Source organism: Lissotriton vulgaris, chromosome 1_1 (genome assembly GCF_964263255.1).
Source record: "Lissotriton vulgaris chromosome 1_1, aLisVul1.2, whole genome shotgun sequence".
Classification (NCBI taxonomy): Eukaryota; Metazoa; Chordata; class Amphibia; order Caudata; family Salamandridae; genus Lissotriton; species Lissotriton vulgaris.
Window position 1 is genome coordinate 935,408,241 of NC_141685.1, and position 24,621 is coordinate 935,432,861.

Sequence of the window (24,621 nt, forward strand, 5' to 3'; positions counted from 1 at the left end):
GCCCTTGTTGTTCCTCAGCCAGCAGATTTGTCGCAGATTAAAAGACATTTAAAGAGCAGAAAGTGAATTCTGGCTTCTCAAATGCAATTTATAAAGGACGTTTATAATATTGTCAATGGATATTAGGAGGTGAAGTTGACACCTCTTAAGACCTAATGGCGCGCTGTATTCTCTTGCCGCTCTGCGCCAGTGGATGGGTGGAGCCTCGCTGGGGAATATTCCAAAATAATGCTTTTGTGGGTGGTGGAGGGTGGGACGAGAGATGAGAGGATGGGCGGAGGAGCTGTTAGGGAGGAGGGTGCAGCGAGCGGAGGAAAAAAAACAAGCACTCACCAGGCAGCCGCTGTTTATTTTTGCATCACACTTTCACTTTAAAGTGAAAGTGGGATGCAAAAATAAACATGCAGCGCCATGTCTCCTTTTTTGTCTGGCGCATCCGGACTGGATCGCATGGCTTGTTTGCATAACATGCCTCCTTGCATTCAGAAACTGCTTCACGACAGCCGTAAAGCAGGCTATCCAGTCCGGATGAGCCTGACAAAAAAGCAAAAAGGAGGCACCCCTGAAAGCTTATTTCCAATGGCAGGCCACCGTTTACCATAAACGGTGATGCAAGCCAATGGAAATTAGGGGCGGGGCTTCAAGCCCTTCTCTTAAAGTCCTCTTTGACAATAAATCTTGACGAGCGAGCTATGCATGTGCGCAGCAATGCTAGGCGAGACCTAAAAAAGAAAGACTACTTTGAAAATGCTAAGATACTAATTGATAAGCTGAAAGACCAGCAATATCCCCAAAGACTATTAAGACAGGCAATGAAAAGAGCCTGGCACACACCGAGGGCGTCACTATTGGAATCACAGAACAACCAACAGACCGCTTGTGTGTGTTACCACTTTCAACACTGTAATCTCAGAAGTCAAAAACATAATTAGCAAACACTGGCGTTCAGTCTCTTTTTTTATCCACTGAGAGACATGCCCTTAAGAGAAATAAGAACTTGAGAGACAAACTTGTCCTCTTCAATACGGAGATTAAAGACCGCAGGGAAACTTGAGGACAGCTTTGGGACTACCACCAATACTGGGCCACCATAAGTGTGAAACATGCATTGACAATTGAAGGGACCATGTGTGTATATAATAACACTTCTATTCAACACTATGAATTTATAAATGATAAATCGAAAAAAGTAATTTATGGTTTATGTCAATGTTGCAAGGCATATGTGGGCAAAACTAACTAAGAAGTTAGGCACAGTATCAGCCAACATAAATTACACATGCATTGCCGGACCTTTGTCGGCACCCCTTGTACAACACTTTTTGGAGAACAACCATGCAACATCGTATTTGAAATGGACTGTACTGCGACAAGTCCACCCTAAATATGGGGAATCCTGCTTGATAAGGCAAGAGGCACTTCGAGTTATGAAATTACTTACAGCAGAAACAGGCCTAAATGAACTGTCAGATATAAAAAAAAATGTTTTAATACATTGTATGTTGACTTTCTACATATAATAGTCCCCGCATTATGAGTGATATATAAAAAAGTAAATCGTATGATTCAACACTGCACTTTTTATAGATTTTGTGTGTAAGATATATTTGGTGTGTAAGATATATTTGGTTTACATACAAAAACCATCTTCGTGTGCAAGGTATATACTGAAAAAAATTGCCAAGAAATTGGGACTCCATTTCCCATCTACCCCCTCTCCCGTGAAACTGAAAGTGCTATACCTGGAGAGTTCTCTTTTTTTTTTAATATCTTTATTGCGTTTTTAAACTTTTTTTTCCCCAGAGTCATCGTGAATTATAGGCGTACATATGTTAAGGGACATTTCAATGCACATTACATATTAAAGATTTGCAGTGTAATCACTTATACAATTCTTATTGAATCCGATGTTCGTTCTACATATCAGGAGAAACTATTATGTATAATGTCCACTGTACTCTATGTCGCATATTGATGTCCGAATTGCATCTCTGTATCTTTCAGCTGCTTATGATGTGTATTTCGCCAGCTGTGGTATTTGTTTTAATGCTTGTGCCCGGTAAGAGGAACTCGTGGAAGTCTACATCTGGATATGCCATTGGGTCCAAAGGAGAATGCAAAACAAGATAGAATTTCTTCATCACTCAAACTAACTAAAAGTGCCATCAACAACTCACCACATCTGGGTCAATGTAATTTTTTCATACGTGTCAGTCCCAGTGTCTCCTTGGTAGGGTTACTTTCTCACACATACCACAGGGGACTCATCTTGACAGATAGTGTGATGTCTCCCCTGGCGTCCCTCATTTTGTAGGTACGGATCATGCTCTAGTATAAACCTAAATCTTAACCTGATCTTGTGGTATGATATACCTGTACATTTGTGTTTTCGCCTCTCGTATCATTTTCTTGAGAAGGAGTGTCATTGTCTTCCCTGTTCTCATGTGTGAATTCTGTGAGTATGGTGTCCTAGTATTGCCCTATTGGGTATTTGCGTAGCCCAGCTATTTCCTCTCTATGTAGTGATGTGCTTTGTGCTTGTGTCCACACTGAAAGTGACTTTTTCCAACTGGCCGTTATCAAAAATGGGGTGTCCCAGTATCTGGTCAAGGACCTGGGTTCTATATGGTAACAAAAACAATGGTCCAAGTCTAACGATTATATAAGAACCTAATCTACGCTTGCAATCAATTATTCATATTTTCGTTGACAACCTCTAAACAGTAGGTTCATATCGCATGAATCAATGTACTTATTTGTAAGTATATGCAACAGCTGACCTGAAAAAAGAGAGTTTTTTCAGAGATGGGGTTTGTTAGACCTGTCTGCTTCTGGGAAGACTCTAACCACCATGATTTATTTTTGTCCCCTTTAGCCTCCCAGAGTTTCTATTTTTATTTTTACATGTGTCCATCAGGAGTTTTTAATGCTGTCAGGGGGCTAGGTGTTCCGTGGCGATGACGCCATTTTTCCCTCATCACTTGTGAGGCCTAGTCACCCCCTTGAAACCTTAGGGATCTCCAGAGACCTAAAATGGTGTCCACCAACTGCCATAACGGACACTACTGGAGGACAGGTCCATAGGGTAACATTAGGGAACTTTCTGGAATCAACTAGAGACTTCTGCAGGACTCAGGCCACCCTATATAAGGCCAGTGACCAGCAGCCATTTTGTGCTGACCCCAGAGTAGAGGAGTGAGGCAGTGGTGAGAGGAGGTGGACACACTGAGAGCAGCTAGTTTGTCACTGAGGCTGACAGTTACTTCAGAGGATTGTTCCCCCTTCAACCTTTGACCGATCCCTCTCTCAAGACAACCACTACTGACAAAGAAATCGAGCTACTTGAGGAAGCAGCCACTCATATCTTGGAATCCCATTAAATCCTCTCAGGATACCCTTAACTGAAGATATTCCTGGCTGCCCCTATCCAGCGCTGAGCTTACCGGTGTCGTGGAGCAGCTGAAGTGAAGGCGGGTGTCTGTGGCACCCTGGCGACCTGAGGAGCGAGGGCGCCGTGTGTGGACATCCTTCCTGTGAGGCCAAAGTGAGAAGTGTCTGGAGGGAAGCAGCGGCGCTGCTCCGATCGGCATCGGGACCCCGGGGGCACCGGCCGCGTCAAGTGAGGAGGTAGGCGCTTCCGCGCATGTCCAGCGTGTAAACGCTTCTGTGGAGGCAGGAGGGGCCTAGGATCGAGCAGGCCCAGAGGAGACAGAGCAGCGTCTTCGTGGCGAACAACGTCCTCCCTGGGAGCCAGCGCGCAGAAGCGGAAGGAGAGTGAGCGCGATCGCGCATGCCCAGCTGAGCAGTGCCGACTGAGGAGAGCCGATCGCGTCGGAGCACCGGTAGCCGTTCCCCCATCCTGAGGAGGCAGAAGCGCCACTACGGACGTCACAGTAAGGAGCCGGTGGGCCAGGGAAGCCTCCCTCGATCTCTCCCGACCGCCGACTGCTGCCAGGCTTCAGCGCGAGTGGGAAGAGCACTCGCATCACATCCAGGAGCTTACAAGTAAGCCGGGTAGAGTGGGGACGGGAGGCAGCAGCACCGGGGGAAAGAGACAAGACGGTGGGACTGCAACTGGGACATAGACTGAACTGCACAAGGAAGCATAAATGAAGAAAACGGGCTAGTGTTCAGTCCAATCCTAACTAAAGTATCCCATAAGTAACTGGAGCAGAAAGGTGGAAGTGGTGCAGGGAACCACAGGGTTCCTGGGTAAAAACCCCTACAGTTAGTGATAAGTAAAGAAGTAGATTCTCTACCAGCTAGGTGTGCCTGTCAATCAGAGGGAGGGGAACCTTACTAATATTATTGTGTCTTCCCTTTTAGCACATAACTGGTGGGTTATACAGTGAACATCTACATTCAGGTCTTGCTGTTGAGTTGAGCAGTGCTTAAGAGCTGTGGGGTAAAGTACCTATTAATGAACCTGTAAAAACGTATTGCACTATCAGTCTGTATCTGCTTTTCAGTAGATTTATTGGTGGAGTAATGTGTCATTGTACGCTAATGTGAAGGAACCTTACAGAGTGTGAAGCTAATGAGATTCTCTTAACCAACCAAAGAGTTACCCTTATGCTTTACTGTACCATTGACAAAAGTATGTGGTTTATTGCCCTTTTTCCACAGCCGGAGGAGTGAAAAGTAATTTCTTAAAGTAAAAGTGTAATGTTGACTCTTGAAAGAAACTAATGTTGCATCTTGTATAACTTAAATCCAAAAAGACATATTATTTTTATAAAAGGTAACGGTATTTTTCCAAACAGAGGTGTTGTGTCTTTATTTTAGTGGTTCATCACTGTGTTACTGTGGGTGAGACTTGTAAGTACTTAGCCAACGCCTTGAGTTAGCTGTAGACCACTACTGTGCCAAGCTACCATATGTAGGCTTGGGTAATCTAGGTCCAACATAATTGGTGTTTCAGCGGTGGGATAGCGGATTTGTACTTACACTCACTTATTAGTAACGCAGTGCCAACCACGAGACCTCACCTGGAGTTTTCTCCCTGCGGCCCTCCTAATTTACATTTTTGATTTTTCTAAATTTACCTCTGGCGGTGGGTGGAGGTTGACCTCAGGTCACTCTGTGGATTTCTCCTGTGTAGCATTTTATACTTCAAATAGAAATGGAGATAAATGTGGAAGAGCTAGACAATTATACTGTGCCCCAATTGAAGGAATGGTGTCAGCAGCAGGGGGTGTTTTTCAAGAAAGGCGCCAGAAAAGTAGAGCTGCTGACCAGTATCCGGGCATGGGTAGAGGCTCATTCCGGGGAGGAGGTAGATCCTGAAGGGAGTGATAAGGACACTGTCCTAGAGACCGCAACACTGTACCAGGCGGGAGGGGAGAACCTTGTAACAGGTCCCAGAACACCTTCCAGGGTGGGCAGTAGCGTGTCAGAGAGGGGCCTGACTGACGCCGAGTTAGAAGATAGGAGGGAGGAGAGGAGGATGAGAATAGAACTAGCCAGGATGGACATGGTGAGGGAGGAAAAGAGGTTGGAGCATGAGCGGACCATCAAGGAGATGGATTTGCAAGCCCTAAACTTACGTACCCCCAAACCAGAGAATGGTGGCAGCGATATCCAGACCAACACCAGGGAACCTAGACCGTACCTACCAAAAGATATTATGGCTTGTTATGTACCCAGTGACGACATTGCTAAATGGCTAGCCGCCTACGAGGTCTCGCTGAGGGCCCATGGGATTCTGGAAGTCCACTGGGGAGGTGGGTTGTACAAATACATGCCCCCCACTGGCAGGGATACTTTGTTGGCCCTTGACCAGAGTGAACAGACCTACTATCCGGCTATGAAATCAGCGCTGCTCAAGAAGTTTGGGTTGACCCCTGAGAAATATAGGCAAAAGTTCCGGGGCAGCTACAAGCTGGGCACACAAAACTGGGTAGATTTCTTGGACTACTCCAGGAAGGCCCTGGAGGGTTGGGTAAGAGGCAGCGAAGTAGGAGACTATGAGGGACTATATGACCTCATACTCAAGGAACACCTACTCGAGAAGTGTCTTCCCGAGCTAAGACAGCATCTGGTGGACAGCAAGCTGACCAGCCCCAGGAAGCTTGCTGAGGAGGCGGACATCTGGGTTAGTACCCGGGTGTCGACTAAGGGGACTGGAGGGAATTCCCAGAAGCAAGGACAGGGCGTCCCCCAGAAGAAAGAGGGAGGGGAAACTAAGAGGGAGTTCTCAAAAGGGCCACAAAATACTTCGCAAGGAAGGGGCAGAGGATTCATCCCCAAGAGTAACCCCCCTCGCAACCCTATCCCTGGCCAAAGCCAGCAGCCAAGGGTTGTTCATTGTTTTGAGTGTGGTGGTGTGGGACACTATAAAGGAGATGTGAGATGCCCAAAAAGACCACCCCCTCCCACTGGAGGAAAAGCCCCGGGAATCACTAGTGTAGTGCTCGGGGAGGAGATGCCTTTGGGTAATGGAGGGGAGCGGGCGGGTGTCACCTTAGTGTCCCTGGGAGATAAGGAGATGGTTCCCAAGACCCAGCTGCCCTCTAATACTACTAAGTATGAGCAGTGGGTCACCATCAATGGCCGTAGAGGGGAGGCTCTGAGAGATACAGGAGCCAGCATGACTATGGTAAGGAGTCAGCTGGTGTCTCCAGAGCAGGTCATCCCAGATGTACTCCATCCCGCCGTAATGGCTGACGGCAGATTGGGCCACTACCCTGTGGCTGAGGTTCCCTTTGAGTGGGGAGGGGTTGCAGGTCCACTTCGAGTTGCCGTAAGCCCTGCCGTGCCTGTTGACTGCCTGTTAGGGAATGATATGGAGCACAATGCTTGGAGGAGGGTGGAGTACCAGACTCACTCTGAGATGCTGGGACCCCCTGACTGGACTTGTGTCAGCACAAGGTCAGCGACTGCCCGAAGGGGGAGTTCACTTACGCTGGAGCCTGGAACAATGGCCCAGCCGGCTGCCAGAGAGGAGAAGGACAGGAGGCCGGAGGACCCTGCCTCGACATCTCCACCTCGTGAGACAGCTGGACCACCTGCGGAGGTGGATCTGGAGTCCACAGGGGAGAATGTTGCTTCCTTGGAGAACCTACCCATCCCTACTGAATGGCATGTGGAGGGAGGTCCTTCCCGGGAAGAATTCTGTGAAGCTCAGAAAGAGTGTCCTACTCTCGAGGGGCTGCGGCAACAGGCCAACGCCCAGGCAGCAGGAAACATTGAAGGGAGTTACCGGATTTACTGGGAGGATGGACTCCTCTACAGTGAGCCCAAGGCACCTGGCCATGGTTCAGCCAGAGCCTTGGTGGTCCCTCAATGCTTTAGAGCCTTTCTACTGGAACTGGCTCATGAGATACCATTGGCAGGGCATCTAGGACAGGACAAGACCTTTGCCCGGCTTGTCCCCCACTTCTATTGGCCTCGAATGAAAGTGGCGTCTGACACATACTGTCGGACGTGTGTGTCCTGCCAAGCTAGTGGGAAAACAGGAGTGAAGCTTAAAGCTCCCCTGGAACCACTACCGGTCGTTAGCACCCCCTTTGAGAGGGTGGGCATCGACATTGTGGGGCCATTGGATCCACCAACTTCAGCTGGTCACCGGTTCATACTGGTTTTGGTGGATCATGCCACACGGTACCCAGAGGCCATACCTCTGAGGACCATCACTGCACCTGTGGTGGCAAGGGCCCTGATGGGGATCTTTACCCGAGTGGGTTTCCCCAAGGAGGTTGTGTCCGACAGGGGGACTAACTTCCTTTCAGCGTACATGCAGGCTATGTGGAAGGAGTGCGGAGTTACCTATCGGTTTACCACTCCTTATCACCCACAAACCAATGGTCTTGTGGAAAGGTTTAACAAAACCTTGAAAGGTATGATACGGAGTCTACCTGAGAGCCTGCGGAGGAAATGGGACATCCTCCTACCCTGTCTCTTGTTTTCTTACAGGGAAGTGCCACAAAAGGGAGTGGGCTTCAGCCCCTTCGAACTTTTGTACGGGCACCCTGTACGGGGACCTCTCAGCCTGGTGAAAGACGGATGGGAACGGACTCCCAGAAAGCTTCCCCAGGACGTGGTGAGCTACATGCTGGCCTTCCGGAGCCAAATGGCTAAGTTGTGGAAGCAAGCTTCGACAACTTGGAGGCCAGCCAAGCAGTGATGAAAGAGTGGTATGACCACAACGCTCACCCAGTGGAACTGGAGCCTGGACAGAAGGTGTGGGTGATGGAACCTGGAGAGCTAAATGCCCTACAGGACCGTTGGACAGGCCCCTTTGAGGTGTTGGAGAAGAAGGGGAAGTCCACCTACTTGGTGGATCTTAAGGCCCCGAGGCAGCCCCACAGGGTGCTGCATGCCAATCGCCTCAAGCCACATCATGAGAGGCCCGCGGTTGTCTTGATGATGGTAACCGATGGAGCAGAGGAAGAAGAAAGCGAACCTCTCCCTGATCTTCTCTCGTCCCAAGAAAAGGATGGGTCGGTGGAGGGAGTAATTCTCTCGCCATCCCTAACTCCTGAACAGCAGAGTGATTGCCGCCAGATCCTGGAGCAATTTTCTTCTCTGTTCTCCCTTGTCCCGGGTAGGACCCACCTGTGTACCCATGACGTGGACACAGGAGACAGTCCACCTGTGAAGTCTAAAATCTACCGGCTGTCGGACAAGGTGAAGGCCAGCATCAAGAGTGAAGTCGCCAAGATGCTGGAACTGGGAGTAATTGAACCTTCTGGAAGCCCTTGGTCTAGCCCGGTGGTTTTGGTACCAAAAGCTGCCCCACCAGGCACCACACCTGAATTGAGATTCTGTGTGGACTACCGAGGCTTGAACTCAGTGACCAAAACTGATGCACATCCTATCCCACGGGCGGATGAGCTTATTGACCGGCTGGGAGCTGCTCAATACTTAAGTACCTTTGACCTAACTTCAGGGTACTGGCAGATTTCCCTTACCGAGGAGGCGAAGGAAAGGTCAGCCTTCTCTACACCTGAGGGACACTACCAATTTCGTGTGATGCCCTTTGGGCTCAAGAATGCCCCTGCCACTTTTCAGCGGCTGGTGAACAGGGTCCTTTCTGGAATGGAAGCTTTTTCTGCTGCATACCTGGACGACATTGCTGTCTTCAGTAGCAGCTGGGAGGACCATTTGCAGCATCTGCAAGCTGTTCTTCATGCCCTGCAACAGGCTGGATTGACAATCAAGGCCAGCAAGTGTCAGATCGGACAGGGGTCGGTGGTGTACCTAGGTCACTTGGTGGGCAGAGGGACGGTGCAGCCCCTCCAGGCAAAGATTGAGGCTATCATCGCCTGGGAGCCCCCCAAGACTCAAACAGAGGTCCGAGCCTTCCTGGGCCTCACTGGATACTACCGTCGCTTCGTGAAGGGGTATGGCACTATCGTGGCCCCCCTCACTGAGCTTACTTCCAAGAAGCAACCCCGACGGGTAGTCTGGACGGAGGCTTGCCAGCGAGCCTTCATGACCTTGAAACAAGCATTGTGTTCCGCTCCCATTCTCAAGGCCCCTGATTTTGCTAGAGAATTCATTGTCCAAACAGATGCGTCAGAACATGGCATTGGGGCAGTGTTATCGCAGCTAAATGATGAGGGCTTGGATCAACCCGTGGTCTTCCTGTCCAGGAGACTACTCCCCAGGGAAAGGAGGTGGAGTACAATTGAGAGAGAAGCCTTTGCGGTGGTCTGGGCTCTGAAGAAGCTGCGACCATACCTGTTTGGTTCGCACTTCCTAGTTCAGACTGACCATCGCCCCCTTCGTTGGCTGATGCAAATGAAGGGGGAGAATCCCAAGTTGCTAAGGTGGTCCATCTCCCTACAGGGAATGGACTTTAGGGTGGAACACCGACCTGGGGCAGACCATGCCAACGCAGACGGTCTATCCAGGTATTTCCGCCTTAGTGATGAGGACTCCCAAGGGGTTGGGTAGTTCTCCCCACTTTCAGCTGGGGGGGACGCGTGTTAGACCTGTCTGCTTCTGGGAAGACTCTAACCACCATGATTTATTTTTGTCCCCTTTAGCCTCCCAGAGTTTCTATTTTTATTTTTACATGTGTCCATCAGGAGTTTTTAATGCTGTCAGGGGGCTAGGTGTTCCGTGGCGATGACGCCATTTTTCCCTCATCACTTGTGAGGCCTAGTCACCCCCTTGAAACCTTAGGGATCTCCAGAGACCTAAAATGGTGTCCACCAACTGCCATAACGGACACTACTGGAGGACAGGTCCATAGGGTAACATTAGGGAACTTTCTGGAATCAACTAGAGACTTCTGCAGGACTCAGGCCACCCTATATAAGGCCAGTGACCAGCAGCCATTTTGTGCTGACCCCAGAGTAGAGGAGTGAGGCAGTGGTGAGAGGAGGTGGACACACTGAGAGCAGCTAGTTTGTCACTGAGGCTGACAGTTACTTCAGAGGATTGTTCCCCCTTCAACCTTTGACCGATCCCTCTCTCAAGACAACCACTACTGACAAAGAAATCGAGCTACTTGAGGAAGCAGCCACTCATATCTTGGAATCCCATTAAATCCTCTCAGGATACCCTTAACTGAAGATATTCCTGGCTGCCCCTATCCAGCGCTGAGCTTACCGGTGTCGTGGAGCAGCTGAAGTGAAGGCGGGTGTCTGTGGCACCCTGGCGACCTGAGGAGCGAGGGCGCCGTGTGTGGACATCCTTCCTGTGAGGCCAAAGTGAGAAGTGTCTGGAGGGAAGCAGCGGCGCTGCTCCGATCGGCATCGGGACCCCGGGGGCACCGGCCGCGTCAAGTGAGGAGGTAGGCGCTTCCGCGCATGTCCAGCATGTAAACGCTTCTGTGGAGGCAGGAGGGGCCTAGGATCGAGCAGGCCCAGAGGAGACAGAGCAGCGTCTTCGTGGCGAACGACGTCCTCCCTGGGAGCCAGCGCGCAGAAGCGGAAGGAGAGTGAGCGCGATTGCGCATGCCCAGCTGAGCAGTGCCGACTGAGGAGAGCCGATCGCGTCGGAGCACCGGTAGCCGTTCCCCCATCCTGAGGAGGCAGAAGCGCCACTACGGACGTCACAGTAAGGAGCCGGTGGGCCAGGGAAGCCTCCCTCGATCTCTCCCGACCGCCGACTGCTGCCAGGCTTCAGCGCGAGTGGGAAGAGCACTCGCATCACATCCAGGAGCTTACAAGTAAGCCGGGTAGAGTGGGGACGGGAGGCAGCAGCACCGGGGGAAAGAGACAAGACGGTGGGACTGCAACTGGGACATAGACTGAACTGCACAAGGAAGCATAAATGAAGAAAACGGGCTAGTGTTCAGTCCAATCCTAACTAAAGTATCCCATAAGTAACTGGAGCAGAAAGGTGGAAGTGGTGCAGGGAACCACAGGGTTCCTGGGTAAAAACCCCTACAGTTAGTGATAAGTAAAGAAGTAGATTCTCTACCAGCTAGGTGTGCCTGTCAATCAGAGGGAGGGGAACCTTACTAATATTATTGTGTCTTCCCTTTTAGCACATAACTGGTGGGTTATACAGTGAACATCTACATTCAGGTCTTGCTGTTGAGTTGAGCAGTGCTTAAGAGCTGTGGGGTAAAGTACCTATTAATGAACCTGTAAAAACGTATTGCACTATCAGTCTGTATCTGCTTTTCAGTAGATTTATTGGTGGAGTAATGTGTCATTGTACGCTAATGTGAAGGAACCTTACAGAGTGTGAAGCTAATGAGATTCTCTTAACCAACCAAAGAGTTACCCTTATGCTTTACTGTACCATTGACAAAAGTATGTGGTTTATTGCCCTTTTTCCACAGCCGGAGGAATGAAAAGTAATTTCTTAAAGTAAAAGTGTAATGTTGACTCTTGAAAGAAACTAATGTTGCATCTTGTATAACTTAAATCCAAAAAGACATATTATTTTTATAAAAGGTAACGGTATTTTTCCTAACAGAGGTGTTGTGTCTTTATTTTAGTGGTTCATCACTGTGTTACTGTGGGTGAGACTTGTAAGTACTTAGCCAACGCCTTGAGTTAGCTGTAGACCACTACTGTGCCAAGCTACCATATGTAGGCTTGGGTAATCTAGGTCCAACAGGGTTTATTAAATCACTCCATCTTATTGAATCAATTGCGTTGCTTGTACTTTTCAATTTATAACAGTTATCGGTACAAAAAGAACATAGTGTGTCCAGGAATGTGCAATTCTATAATACGCCAGATAGAGTTATTATGACCAAAATATTATTATGGTCATAAGAACTCTATCTGGCGTATACAATTGATCTTAAGTATAACGCGTCAAGAGCACTCGAGTATAAACAACACTAAGGTAATATGTGTAAATTAAAGCCAGCTCCAATCTCGAAGACGTTGTTTTCGAATTATAGAATAAAGAATAGAAAACAACCTAGCAATTGCACACTGGTTAATAATATATAGGGCAGACAAAACGTAATAATTATCATGTCCGGACATCACAGTATCTGTAATACTAGTAGCCAGGACAAATCCCGCCACAATTCAAAGAAGGAATATGGGAATTAGAGTGAAAGAAACATCGCGTACGGTTACCATAGCAACGGCAATTTCATTGGCCGGTCGCAATCCAATGACAACAGAGTAAACCCACTGAACGGCGCGGGCACTAAAAAGAAATAGGAAATCAAAACGCATTATATTTCCAGGGCGACGGACTGATTATTGGCAAAATAATGACCTATCAGCTACCTTGTATGAACTAAACTAAGTAACACCCTCATTATATGAACGAGGCCCAAAAGATCGTGGAGTATCACGATCGCGTTCCAAACAGAAAAGTGAACTGAAGTGAAAGAAACATCGCGTTCAGTCACTATAGCAACGGCAATGTCATTGGCCGGTCGCAATCCAATCACAACAGAGTAAACACACTGAACGGCGCGGGTTTTAAAATGAAACAGGAAATTAAAACGCATTACATCTCCGGGGTGACGGACTGATGATTGGCTAAATAATGACCTATCAGCGGCCTTGTGTAAACTAAACCAATTGACACCCTCAGCATATAAACGAGGCCCAAAAGAACATGTAGTATCACGATCGCGTTCTAAACAGAGAAGTGAACCGCCGACGCTGTGACGAGGAGCAGTGAGACCGTAGAAATCGACAACGGTATGTGCAAACGTCGAGGGGCCTTTCTAGTTAGAACAAATGAGTGGTAATGTTTTGAGGTAGAAACGAACATTAACTAGAACTATTTAAAGGGGCAGGGAACATGCAGGGACCCCTATAGATAGACAGGGAAGCCTACTAAAATACAAACAGGCTATCTTGCTCTTATCTCTGAGACCGTAGCCAGGCTCACAAACCTTAGGGTAATGAATTGTGATTTTTTTCACTTACATGTGTATCTCACAGGATCAGCTTAGATAGAAACTCAAATTTTTTGTAGATTGGAATTTAAATGAACCATAAAGACCAGGAACTAATCAGCCCAGTGTAAAGGGTAAATACACAACCTCAGCAGGTAATCACTACATGCTTCTTAAAATGTATTTATAGAGAACGTTGGGATAAAAGAACCACAACGGGAGGACAACCCCCAAAAAACTCTCTGGGCATATCCTTCAATAGGTGCAACTGACTGCAGCAGTTTGACGCCATAATAATTGGTGAGTTTATATTTGGTGAATTACTACAAAAGAGAATGCAATGCCATTAATTCTCACAGGGACGTCTCAAACATTAGAGTAATTTCCCTAATAATTTGTTTTAAAGGAAACTCTACATCATAGAAAATAATGGTGGCTCCCTCGTACAGTGTGGAAGGCTAGACATCCGATTTATTAAGGTATAAAAAGTAACCTTTTTTCTAACAACCAGCCTACATGGTATTCATAGGGGACAAGAAAGAATATAACATCTTGTTTCCCTCAAACAGATAGTCTGCCTCACATCAAACTCAACCAATGCCAACAGCTCGTATAAGACTGAGGCACCACATTCCACTAATAACAATAAAAGTGGATCCAAACACAAAGACTAGTACCAAAAGGTAAGATGACCTGACTGGGCCAGTTAAATTACTATAGCTGTCTCTAAATCCCCAGTTGTAAAATATAAAAGTGACTGGTAGGGACATCTTCCATATGAGTCCCCTTTTTCTAACTTTCTCCATAATTGATATAGACCTTTGGAACTGTATAATGATGAGGGGCACTAGTGTGAACTTGGAGCAATAATTATTGACATTATGTAGTATGGCAGTTTCGAGACGCACATAACTTGCACAAATATGGAGTTAATTACCATGGCCTTAAGAAAGTTGTTTGTAGACTAATACCATATCATGCTTTCTACTTAAATTGTATAAAGTTAGGGTGACATAGAGCTAACTGGTAGGAAAAGTAAAAATTAGGTTTTTAAATGTGTGTAATGTTAAAATCAATAAACAGTGGGCAATTTCATGTTTTTTTAAATAACCTTTTAGAATCGGTCCTGAAGAAGGTGTCTCATAAAGAAAACCGGAACGCCGCGGCGACTTAAAATCTTCGATTCTTGTTATGTACCCGTTTTTAAAAAAAAATCTCTTGAATTCATTTGTATACCATTATGTTTACTGATATCCATGCCTGTTTTTACTACTGTTTTTAATATCACAATATGTTTTTATTTGTACCGAAAGAATAAAACTTGCACTTTTTTACCAGAATTTAATTTCTATTTTTATTAGTTCATATTAATGTCACCCTACTTTTGAAGGATTTTATGTTTTTCTGACTGTCTATGTACAAGGTGTATATCAAATACTAACTGCATACTGCTGCCAAGTCTGGACTAGACCGCCCAAGACTCATACATATACAGAATTGTTTCGTTAGACAACAGGTCCTGTGGATCTGCAAACGTGGGACATCCCATATTTCCTACATATATTCCCCCGAGTCCCAGACTACTACCTAAAGGGGGCCTCCTTAAAAAAACTTCTTACTTACAAATAAGTACATTGATTCATGCGATATGAACCTACTGTTTAGAGGTTTTCAACGAAAATATGAATAATTGGTTGCAAGCGTAGATTTGGTTCTTATATAATCGTTAGTCTTGGACCATTTTTTTTCCAACTGGCAGCAGCAAGGGGGTTAGTATGTTTCCATCGCTTGGTTATTAACCGCTGTGCAATGATTAATCCTAAACCTATAAATCTTGAGGTGACCTTATTTTTCTTAGATCTGGGATAAAGGTCCAAAAAGCATATTTCCCATGTAAATGTTAACAACTCATCAGTACATGGGGCAAGTGTTATGGTGACTGTTTGCCAATAAGTGCCTAGGGAGGTGTAAGGCCATAGCATATGCAGGAGATCTGCATCTACTTGTAGGCAACGTGGACACGTTGAAGTGGTGATATGAAAGTATCTGTTTATTTTGTCAGGCGAAAGGTATGCTCTCTGTGTTATATATGTTTGTATGAGTTTGAACTTCAAGCTTCTCGGTATATTGTGGAGCTAGCTAGTTTGGCGTCCCATTCTTTATCAATCCATGATTGTCCCCTATCTGTTTCCCACCGTGCTCGGAGGGCCATTATGGGTTTCATTGTGTGAATAAGTAATGCCTCCACTAACCAATGAACAATGTGTGACTCTCTACCCCTAACATGTAGGTATTGCAACAAAAGATGTGTTGCTGGTCCAGTGGTGATGTCCCCCCCATGCCTCCGTTAGGGATCTCATAATCAAATTGTGTAAAAGGAATTGCCCTGCAGGTAGGTTGTATTCTGTCATCAGTGTCACAAAAGGCATCAGGGTGCAATCTGCATAAAGGTCACCCAGTGCATCTAATTCTACTTCGTGCCAGCTTGCGAGTGCCCCATCAGGGCTGCCTGTCTTGCCTCTAGGTCGCTCCACAAGTGGCTGTGACGGGGCATAAGGGTCCGTCTTCCTGGTAAGGTGTAGACTTCTATTATAGCACCCATGTGCCAGAGCCAGATGTATCTGGGATGGTCGTAGCGGCTGGGCAATAGGTGGTATATCTGAGATTGAGAACACGGCGGCTGCATGGTGGCTGTATCCTCCAGTCCCACACCCACCAGCCATCTCGTCACCCCTTGAAACTGCAAAGAAAATAGTACAACTCCTCCTATACAGGTAGGTGCATATAGTTTCCATAGTGCAATACGGGGTCTGCCTTTGTTCCAAATTGGGTCTCGGAACAGTTGTCCAAGGTCACGAAATATTTTAGTTGGGACATAGACCGGAACGTTTGAGAAATAATACTGCAGTTTTGGTGGTATTATCATCTTTGTTAGTGTGATTCTACCCATGACGCTTAGTGGAAGTGACTTCCAAAACTGTATTTGAGCTCCAACAGCTGATATAGCCCTAATCAGGTTTCCAGCCAACACATCAGTGGGGTTCCAATATATAAAAATGTCGAGATAGTGGAACGTAGATGGGTACCATCTGAGAGTGGAGTCGTTCATAAGCACATTTATTTCCGTGGTATTATCACTGAATGGGTATAAGCCCGATTTAGCCCAGTTAACTCAGAGACCAGATATTTTTTCAAAGTCTCTTAGCGTGTCCGCTATTGTGGTAGGGATATCATGTAAGTCCCGCAAATACAACAGTAGATTGTTGGCATATAATGAAATAGCATGTAGTCTGTCTCCCAAACGAATGCCCCAGTCCTCCCCTGCTCTACGGAGTAGCGTCTCTAGTGGCTCCATGGCGAGAGAAATGAGAAGTGGGACAAGGTGCAACCTTGTCTAATGCTTCTGTTTACCTGTATAGTATCTGATATGAGTCGGCCTGTCCGGACTCTGACAGAGGGACGTCAGTAAAATAACCGGACCATTCACAAATAGTCATCGCCTAGCTCACAGTTCCGCAATACCTCAAAGAGGTAAGGCCACTCCAAGGAATCAAAGGCTTTTTCCAAGTCTAAAACGAAGCAGCCGGAGCATAGCTATCTGTGTATTGCATAATGTGTATTGCATAATGTTGCTCTTTGAAGAGTCTGCATATGTTAAGCAATGTGTTTCTAGTGGGGACAAACCCATTCTGGTCCATATGGACTAAGTTTCGTACCAGCGGGTCTAAGCTTGCAGCTACAATAGATGTAAATATCTTGTAGTCTGTGTTAAGAAAAGCCAGTGGTCTGTATGAGCCCAAAAATTCCGGATATCTACCAGGTTTAGGGAGCGAGATCAGCAGTGCTTCATTCTGCGTGTCAGAGAAGGAGTCGTCGTCTATCGGGGCCCTCATAGACTTTCAAGAGTTATACCAGAAGAGTTCTCTTTGTGGGGAACATTTCACTCCAGGGTGTGATGACGCTAAAACCGCCCGAAGGTATTGAATGCTGTACTTAGTCCAGTAACCAAGGAAGGATCGAGAGCTTTAAGACACGATACAATAAGGCAAGCAAGTGCTGGCTGCACACGAATCCCCGCTATCGGACAGGGGATAGACACTGTTGGGAGCTAGTAACAGCTTCTACTTATTCATTCCCTTGTTTAGAATTTATAACGTCACTGAGGAGGCATAGTTAACGGTGGTGCAAGAGATGAGAACCTCAGCTGCTGTTCGGGTGAGAATGTTGGCCTTCGCTGTGAACGATTAAATCCAAGCTTTTTTTAGGTTTCGCCTATTATCATTCGCTTGCGAATGTAATAGGCGAAAATTCAAGGGCTCGATCGACTCGTCAAACCACTGCGGTTTTCTCACAGTGCATGTGAGTCACGTGACCACAAAAGCGGGTCACGTTACCACACAAGCACGCGCATCTCCCTAATCCGCCGCCACACTTCTCCTCCCCTCGCTTGCATTCCCACCCCCCCACCAGGCTCTCCCGCCCCCATCCGGCTTCCCTCCAACTGGTTTAGCTTTACATCATTTCCGTCAGTGAAGTCCTCTAGAAAGCACTTGGTTATGTTTGTGCACACCATGAAACAAGACGCTGTTTATCTCACGAGCGCCACCCGGCCCTCTCCACACGGCGCCCACCCTGGCATTGCCATTTGTCTCAGCCTGCGCGTATCGACAGGTTTCTTGATGCGCTTCACGCCCCTTAGCGGACACTGTCACGTGAACACCCGCTTTCGCATAACAATCCGAAGTAATTAGGCGCTGGTAATGAACACAAGGGCACCCCCACCCTCTCAGCGCGTTATGTTAGGACATTTTCCTGTCATTGCTCCACGGGCATCTGGCGTTATCTGCAAGTTTGCAGCGAACCTGTTTTCTGTATGTTTGTTTCTTTTGACCTCTGCCTTTTAGCTTCGGACCTGTTTGTGTGCTGAACATTTATGCGTCCGGAGTGGACAGTTTCATATCCTGACGGCGTGGTTGGTTCACTTTTGTAGTTGATATCTTCCTTCTTTGTTATGGTTCATCGAGCGGCTGTTTACACCCTTTGCATGTGTGACCTCTGTAGTGCACCGCCAGTCGAGCTAAAGGCGTTTATGAAAGTTTTTCGGGCTTCCACAGATTACGGGTTGTTTAAAAAAAATATTTAATCGTTAAGGCTAGTGAGAGCTATATAAATGTAATCTAAAACGAAATGGGAGCGGGTTGTGCCGCCGGGGTTGAAATTGTAAACAATTGTGCGCAGACCGAAGGGGTTGCTTGTTAATACGAGGAAAAAACCCACAGCTCTAGAGAAGATACACTACTCTATGTGACAGTAAAGAAACTTCTTGAAGGTTATGTGCTCAATAGAAACTGCATTCTACCCGCTTTCCATCTTGCTCAGCTCCGTCCAGTGCCTAACTGGTTGCTAAATCGTGTCAAACTCTCTTCAGAGTAGACAGGTAACATTTTACGCTGACGTCATTGACAGAAGCACACGAGTAACAGTAAAGAATCGGCAACAGTGGAATAAAATAAACTCAAATGCATTAAATTTGGCATAAGAATATCTAAGCATAATGAACCACACACACAAGGCGTTAGCTGTCTTTTATCTATTATGATTTCTGCATTACTAGTAGAACCATCAGATTTGTTGAGATCTGGGGATGCATTGTCAACAACCACGTCATTGTTTTGTCAGTGCAGTTTGTAAGTCCAACAATCCCCAAACACGAATTGTCCTCAAATTGCACCACAAGACGTGTTTAGACACCGTGTTTAGCTGGTGGTGCGAGTAGAGTACATGGTATCCCATTCTGCAGCATGTCACATGGCGCGAGGCACGCTGCAGGTTGGAGTCAAAATAACATACGCACATCGAACTAGAGCTTATGATCACTACCTCTAAAACATGGGTGCCGTGTTTAATGTACAACCCATCGACATATTTCATATTCCACTATAGACAATAAAACATCATCTGTTAGTGCTATGAAGTGGTTCCTGTCGCAAGGCAGTGCTTAACAAAACAGTTACAACAAGCACTGGAGTTGCCAATAGGTTTCGCTTTTGGAAAGTTGGAGCTATTGGTTTTGTAAATGACATTTTATATTTATATATCGTTATTGGCATTGTCATATGTGGGCAAAACTAACTAAGAAGTTAGGCACAGTATCAGCCAACATAAATTACACATGCATTGCCGGACCTTTGTCGGCACCCCTTGTACAACACTTTTTGGAGAACAACCATGCAACATCGTATTTGAAATGGACTGTACTGCGACAAGTCCACCCTAAATATGGGGAATCCTGCTTGATAAGGCAAGAGGCACTTCGAGTTATGAAATTACTTACAGCAGAAACAGGCCTAAATGAACTGTCAGATATAAAAAAAAATGTTTTAATACATTGTATGTTGACTTTCTACATATAATAGTCCCCGCATTATGAGTGATATATAAAAAAGTAAATCGTATGATTCAACACTGCACTTTTTATAGATTTTGTGTGTAAGATATATTTGGTGTGTAAGATATATTTGGTTTACATACAAAAACCATCTTCGTGTGCAAGGTATATACTGAAAAAAATTGCCAAGAAATTGGGACTCCATTTCCCATCTACCCCCTCTCCCGTGAAACTGAAAGTGCTATACCTGGAGAGTTCTCTTTTTTTTAATATCTTTATTGCGTTTTTAAACTTTTTTTTTCCCCAGAGTCATCGTGAATTATAGGCGTACATATGTTAAGGGACATTTCAATGCACATTACATATTAAAGATTTGCAGTGTAATCACTTATACAATTCTTATTGAATCCGATGTTCGTTCTACATATCAGGAGAAACTATTATGTATAATGTCCACTGTACTCTATGTCGCATATTGATGTCCGAATTGCATCTCTGTATCTTTCAGCTGCTTATGATGTGTATTTCGCCAGCTGTGGTATTTGTTTTAATGCTTGTGCCCGGTAAGAGGAACTCGTGGAAGTCTACATCTGGATATGCCATTGGGTCCAAAGGAGAATGCAAAACAAGATATAATTTCTTCATCACTCAAACTAACTAAAAGTGCCATCAACAACTCACCACATCTGGGTCAATGTAATTTTTTCATACGTGTCAGTCCCAGTGTCTCCTTGGTAGGGTTACTTTCTCACACATACCACAGGGGACTCATCTTGACAGATAGTGTGATGTCTCCCCTGGCGTCCCTCATTTTGTAGGTACGGATCATGCTCTAGTATAAACCTAAATCTTAACCTGATCTTGTGGTATGATATACCTGTACATTTGTGTTTTCGCCTCTCGTATCATTTTCTTGAGAAGGAGTGTCATTGTCTTCCCTGTTCTCATGTGTGAATTCTGTGAGTATGGTGTCCTAGTATTGCGCTATTGGGTATTTGCGTAGCCCAGCTATTTCCTCTCTATGTAGTGATGTGCTTTGTGCTTGTGTCCACACTGAAAGTGACTTTTTCCAACTGGCCGTTATCAAAAATGGGGTGTCCCAGTATCTGGTCAAGGACCTGGGTTCTATATGGTAACAAAAACAATGGTCCAAGTCTAACGATTATATAAGAACCTAATCTACGCTTGCAATCAATTATTCATATTTTCGTTGACAACCTCTAAACAGTAGGTTCATATCGCATGAATCAATGTACTTATTTGTAAGTATATGCAACAGCTGACCTGAAAAAAGATTTTTTTCAGAGATGGGGTTTATTAAATCACTCCATCTTATTGAATCAATTGCGTTGCTTGTACTTTTCAATTTATAACAGTTATCGGTACAAAAAGAACATAGTGTGTCCAGGAATGTGCAATTCTATAATACGCCAGATAGAGTTCTTATGACCAAAATATTATTATGGTCATAAGAACTCTATCTGGCGTATACAATTGATCTTAAGTATAACGCGTCAAGAGCACTCGAGTATAAACAACACTAAGGTAATATGTGTAAATTAAAGCCAGCTCCAATCTCGAAGACGTTGTTTTCGAATTATAGAATAAAGAATAGAAAACAACCTAGCAATTGCACACTGGTTAATAATATATAGGGCAGACAAAACGTAATAATTATCATGTCCGGACATCACAGTATCTGTAATACCAGTAGCCAGGACAAATCCCGCCACAATTCAAAGAAGGAATATGGGAATTAGAGTGAAAGAAACATCGCGTACGGTTACCATAGCAACGGCAATTTCATTGGCCGGTCGCAATCCAATGACAACAGAGTAAACCCACTGAACGGCGCGGGCACTAAAAGGAAATAGGAAATCAAAACGCATTATATTTCCAGGGCGACGGACTGATTATTGGCAAAATAATGACCTATCCGCTACCTTGTATGAACTAAACTAAGTAACACCCTCATTATATGAACGAGGCCCAAAAGATCGTGGAGTATCACGATCGCGTTCCAAACAGAAAAGTGAACTGAAGTGAAAGAAACATCGCGTTCAGTCACTATAGCAACGGCAATGTCATTGGCCGGTCGTAATCCAATCACAACAGAGTAAACACACTGAACGGCGCGGGTTTTAAAATGAAACAGGAAATTCTATGTCAGTCCACGGAGGCTCAGATTATGCTTCTCTTCACTTTACTGACATAAACAGCAGCCAATAAAAACTTTAAACTGGCATGACCCCGGAAGGACAACCCCCTCCAACAGTATGCACCAATCACTATCAAGTCCAATGTATAACTGTCCATGTTTATCCATACGACCTCCTCTTTCTTTGCTGCTGCAGCAGCGAGTTAAGTGCCCTTTACATTTCTACTTTTTTGTGGTTAATGGTTTTAAGGGCGGTGGTTGTGAACGGCACGTTATGGTGCCCTTTGACTTTGTGTTTGATGTACTCTTGATGCCTTCGCGCTCTTGTATGCGACGTCTTCCGTTGTGTTCTATATATTCCACACGCGCTTCTTTCGCGTTGCTGATGTGGGTTTTGTGACTTCGCCTCTATTGCTCAGGTTGACTTTATTTACCGCGCGTTTGTTTTTCCTTTTGTCCGCGAGTCGGCAGTGCGCGTGTCTCACTCGGTAGGGGGCGGTGGAGCAGGAGGAGACAGACGCGAGCCTCTCGCGCTCAGGAGGCAGTTGAGTTCGCCCCCACACGCGACGCGCATGCGCGAGGAGCCGACTTTCGTTTTCTATGATACCGGCTTCTCGCACATCGCGCGTCTTGCAGACTGCATAAATCCTGGTCTCAAAGAACGCCTACCGGAGCGTGTCCGGATCAGAGCTTGACTCTAGGGGAGTTTTGTGTGTATACAGGGGTCTCCTTCCACCTCAAACTTGGCCTCATTCTGATTGTTGAACATTACGAACTCCAGTGTGTGTGTGTGTGTGTTGGAGGCACCCCTGGGCTGCTCCCCCCCCTGTTGAAGTTCCTCCACACCTCCCTGCTTTAGCGCTATGGCGTACTACGCCGAGGAGGATAACCAATGGGCAGAATATGAGTACGAAGAGTATGAGCCACAGGAAGAACAATTGGAGGAAAATTTGGTTGAGGCTCTGGATACCCATGTCCAAGGGTCAGTGAATAAGGCATTGATCAAGGCTCTCAAGCCTTTTACTCACACCCTTCAGAAGTATGGCAAGAGGAAGTTTAAGTCAGCCCGACAGAGTGATACCTCTCCTCAAGCCTCGGCCCAGGTGTTAGCACAGATGGCCAGGAATGTTATGAAGGATCATGGCTCGATGGTTATGGATACGTCTGGGGATTCGTCCCCGACCCCGCCTGTCACTTCTGATTCTGAGGTGGACTCGGTGACGTCCAGGAAGAAATCGAAGAAGGTGAAACACACCGCCTATAAGGCTGATGATAGTCAGGCGCCGAAGAACCTTCTGTTTGATCCAAACAACATTGTACACCCTAGGTCCACGGAATGGGTGCCGTGCCCGGAGGTGGCACACTATGTGGGTAATAACCTGCGACAGGGTTTCGACAATAGTGTCAGAGCCACGCTCAGATCTGAATGTCCCAGGCCATCCTTGACGGGGAAGGTGGCAGATACGCCGGACTTGGACCCCACGATGGCGGCCTTTATGAGAAAGTTTGCGAAAGATCCGAAAAAGGGATTAGATAGAGCCTGGCGAGGGTGTCAGGACAAAATGTTGGACGTAGCTGGACCCCTCACAAAGATTCTGGACGCTGCAGTCAAAGCAAAGGATAGGAAGGTGCCACTGGATGTGTCAGAGATCCTTGAATGGGCACAACGTGCCATGTGCTTTTTAGGGAACGCAAATGTGGCCCTGTCTACGGAGCGGAGACGCTCCTTTCTTATGAGAATCGACTCCCAGCTGGCGGAAATGGCCCCTTCCGAACCTGGTTCTCTCGCCAATGGTATGCTTTTTGGAGACAAATTTGTTAGAGAAATGGGCAAGTACGTTGCCACCTTCTCCGCGCTGGACCGGGCGCAATCAAATATCAAGAAGGTTTTCCACACTGGTGTTTTTGATAGGGCCGGACGCCCACGAGGTCGAGGGTCCGGCCGAGGTTATGCACAGACCTCACGTGGAGCAGACCAGAGAGGCAGAGGCAACAGACGCTCCAACTTCTACCCCTCCCGCGATAGAGGAGGCAGGGGCAAAGGACAGAGAGGATCCTATCGTGGCCAGCAGAGTGGTTCTGGAGACAACTCCTACTCAGGTACGACTTTTGTGTCCGTCAGAACATATGGTGAGAGGCAGACTGTCTCTTTTTCTCCACAGGTGGCGCACGCTCACGAGCGACCCTTGGGTGTTGCAGACAGTACAGGGATTTCACATAGTTCTATGCCTCCCCGATCCAACGGCGGAGACCGAATGCCCTGCATTTTTCCCAGACAGAGCAGAGTTTCATCGACGTAGAGATATGCTCTTTACTCCAGAAGGGCGCGATTGTGGAAACCGTTCCACACGACCTGGGCTTCGTGAGCACTGTCTTCGTGGTCCCCAAAAAGGACCAGGGGTATCGGCTGGTGTTGAACCTCAGGGACTTCAACGGCTGGGTGGTGTATCGACACTTCAAAATGGAAGGTATACACCTACTGCGCGACATCCTCCTAGAACAAGATTGGATGGTACGCCTGGACTTAAAAGACGCCTACCTGGCGGTGTCCATTTACCCCCCTCACCGGCGTTTTCTACAGTTTCAGTGGCGCGACCGGTGGTTCGAGTTTTCGGCCATGCCCTTTGGACTGTCGTCCGCCCCATGGTGTTTCACCAAGTTGATGAGACCCGTGGTACAGAACTTGAGGGAACGGGGCGTTCGCCTCATTATTTACCTCGACGACATACTGATTTTAGGTCGGTCGCCGGAGATGGTGTCACTCCATCTGTCCTGGACGATTCAACTTCTTCAGGA

General features: G+C 46.5%; 1 protein-coding gene across 1 annotated transcript; it reads left to right on the plus strand.

Annotated features, from left to right (window-relative positions):
• The first annotated feature begins 22,688 nt into the window (after window positions 1-22,688).
• LOC147748210 (uncharacterized) lies at window positions 22,689-24,125 on the plus strand. The gene has a single exon (XM_086927505.1). The coding sequence runs from the start codon at window positions 22,689-22,691 to the stop codon at window positions 24,123-24,125; it is 1,437 nt and encodes a 478-aa protein (XP_086783631.1).
• The last annotated feature ends 496 nt before the right edge of the window (window positions 24,126-24,621 follow it).

Coding starts and splice junctions, on each gene's coding strand:
- LOC147748210 (XM_086927505.1), top strand. CDS start 22,689: ATGGCGTACTACGCCGAGGAGGATAACCAATGGGCAGAATATGAGTAC.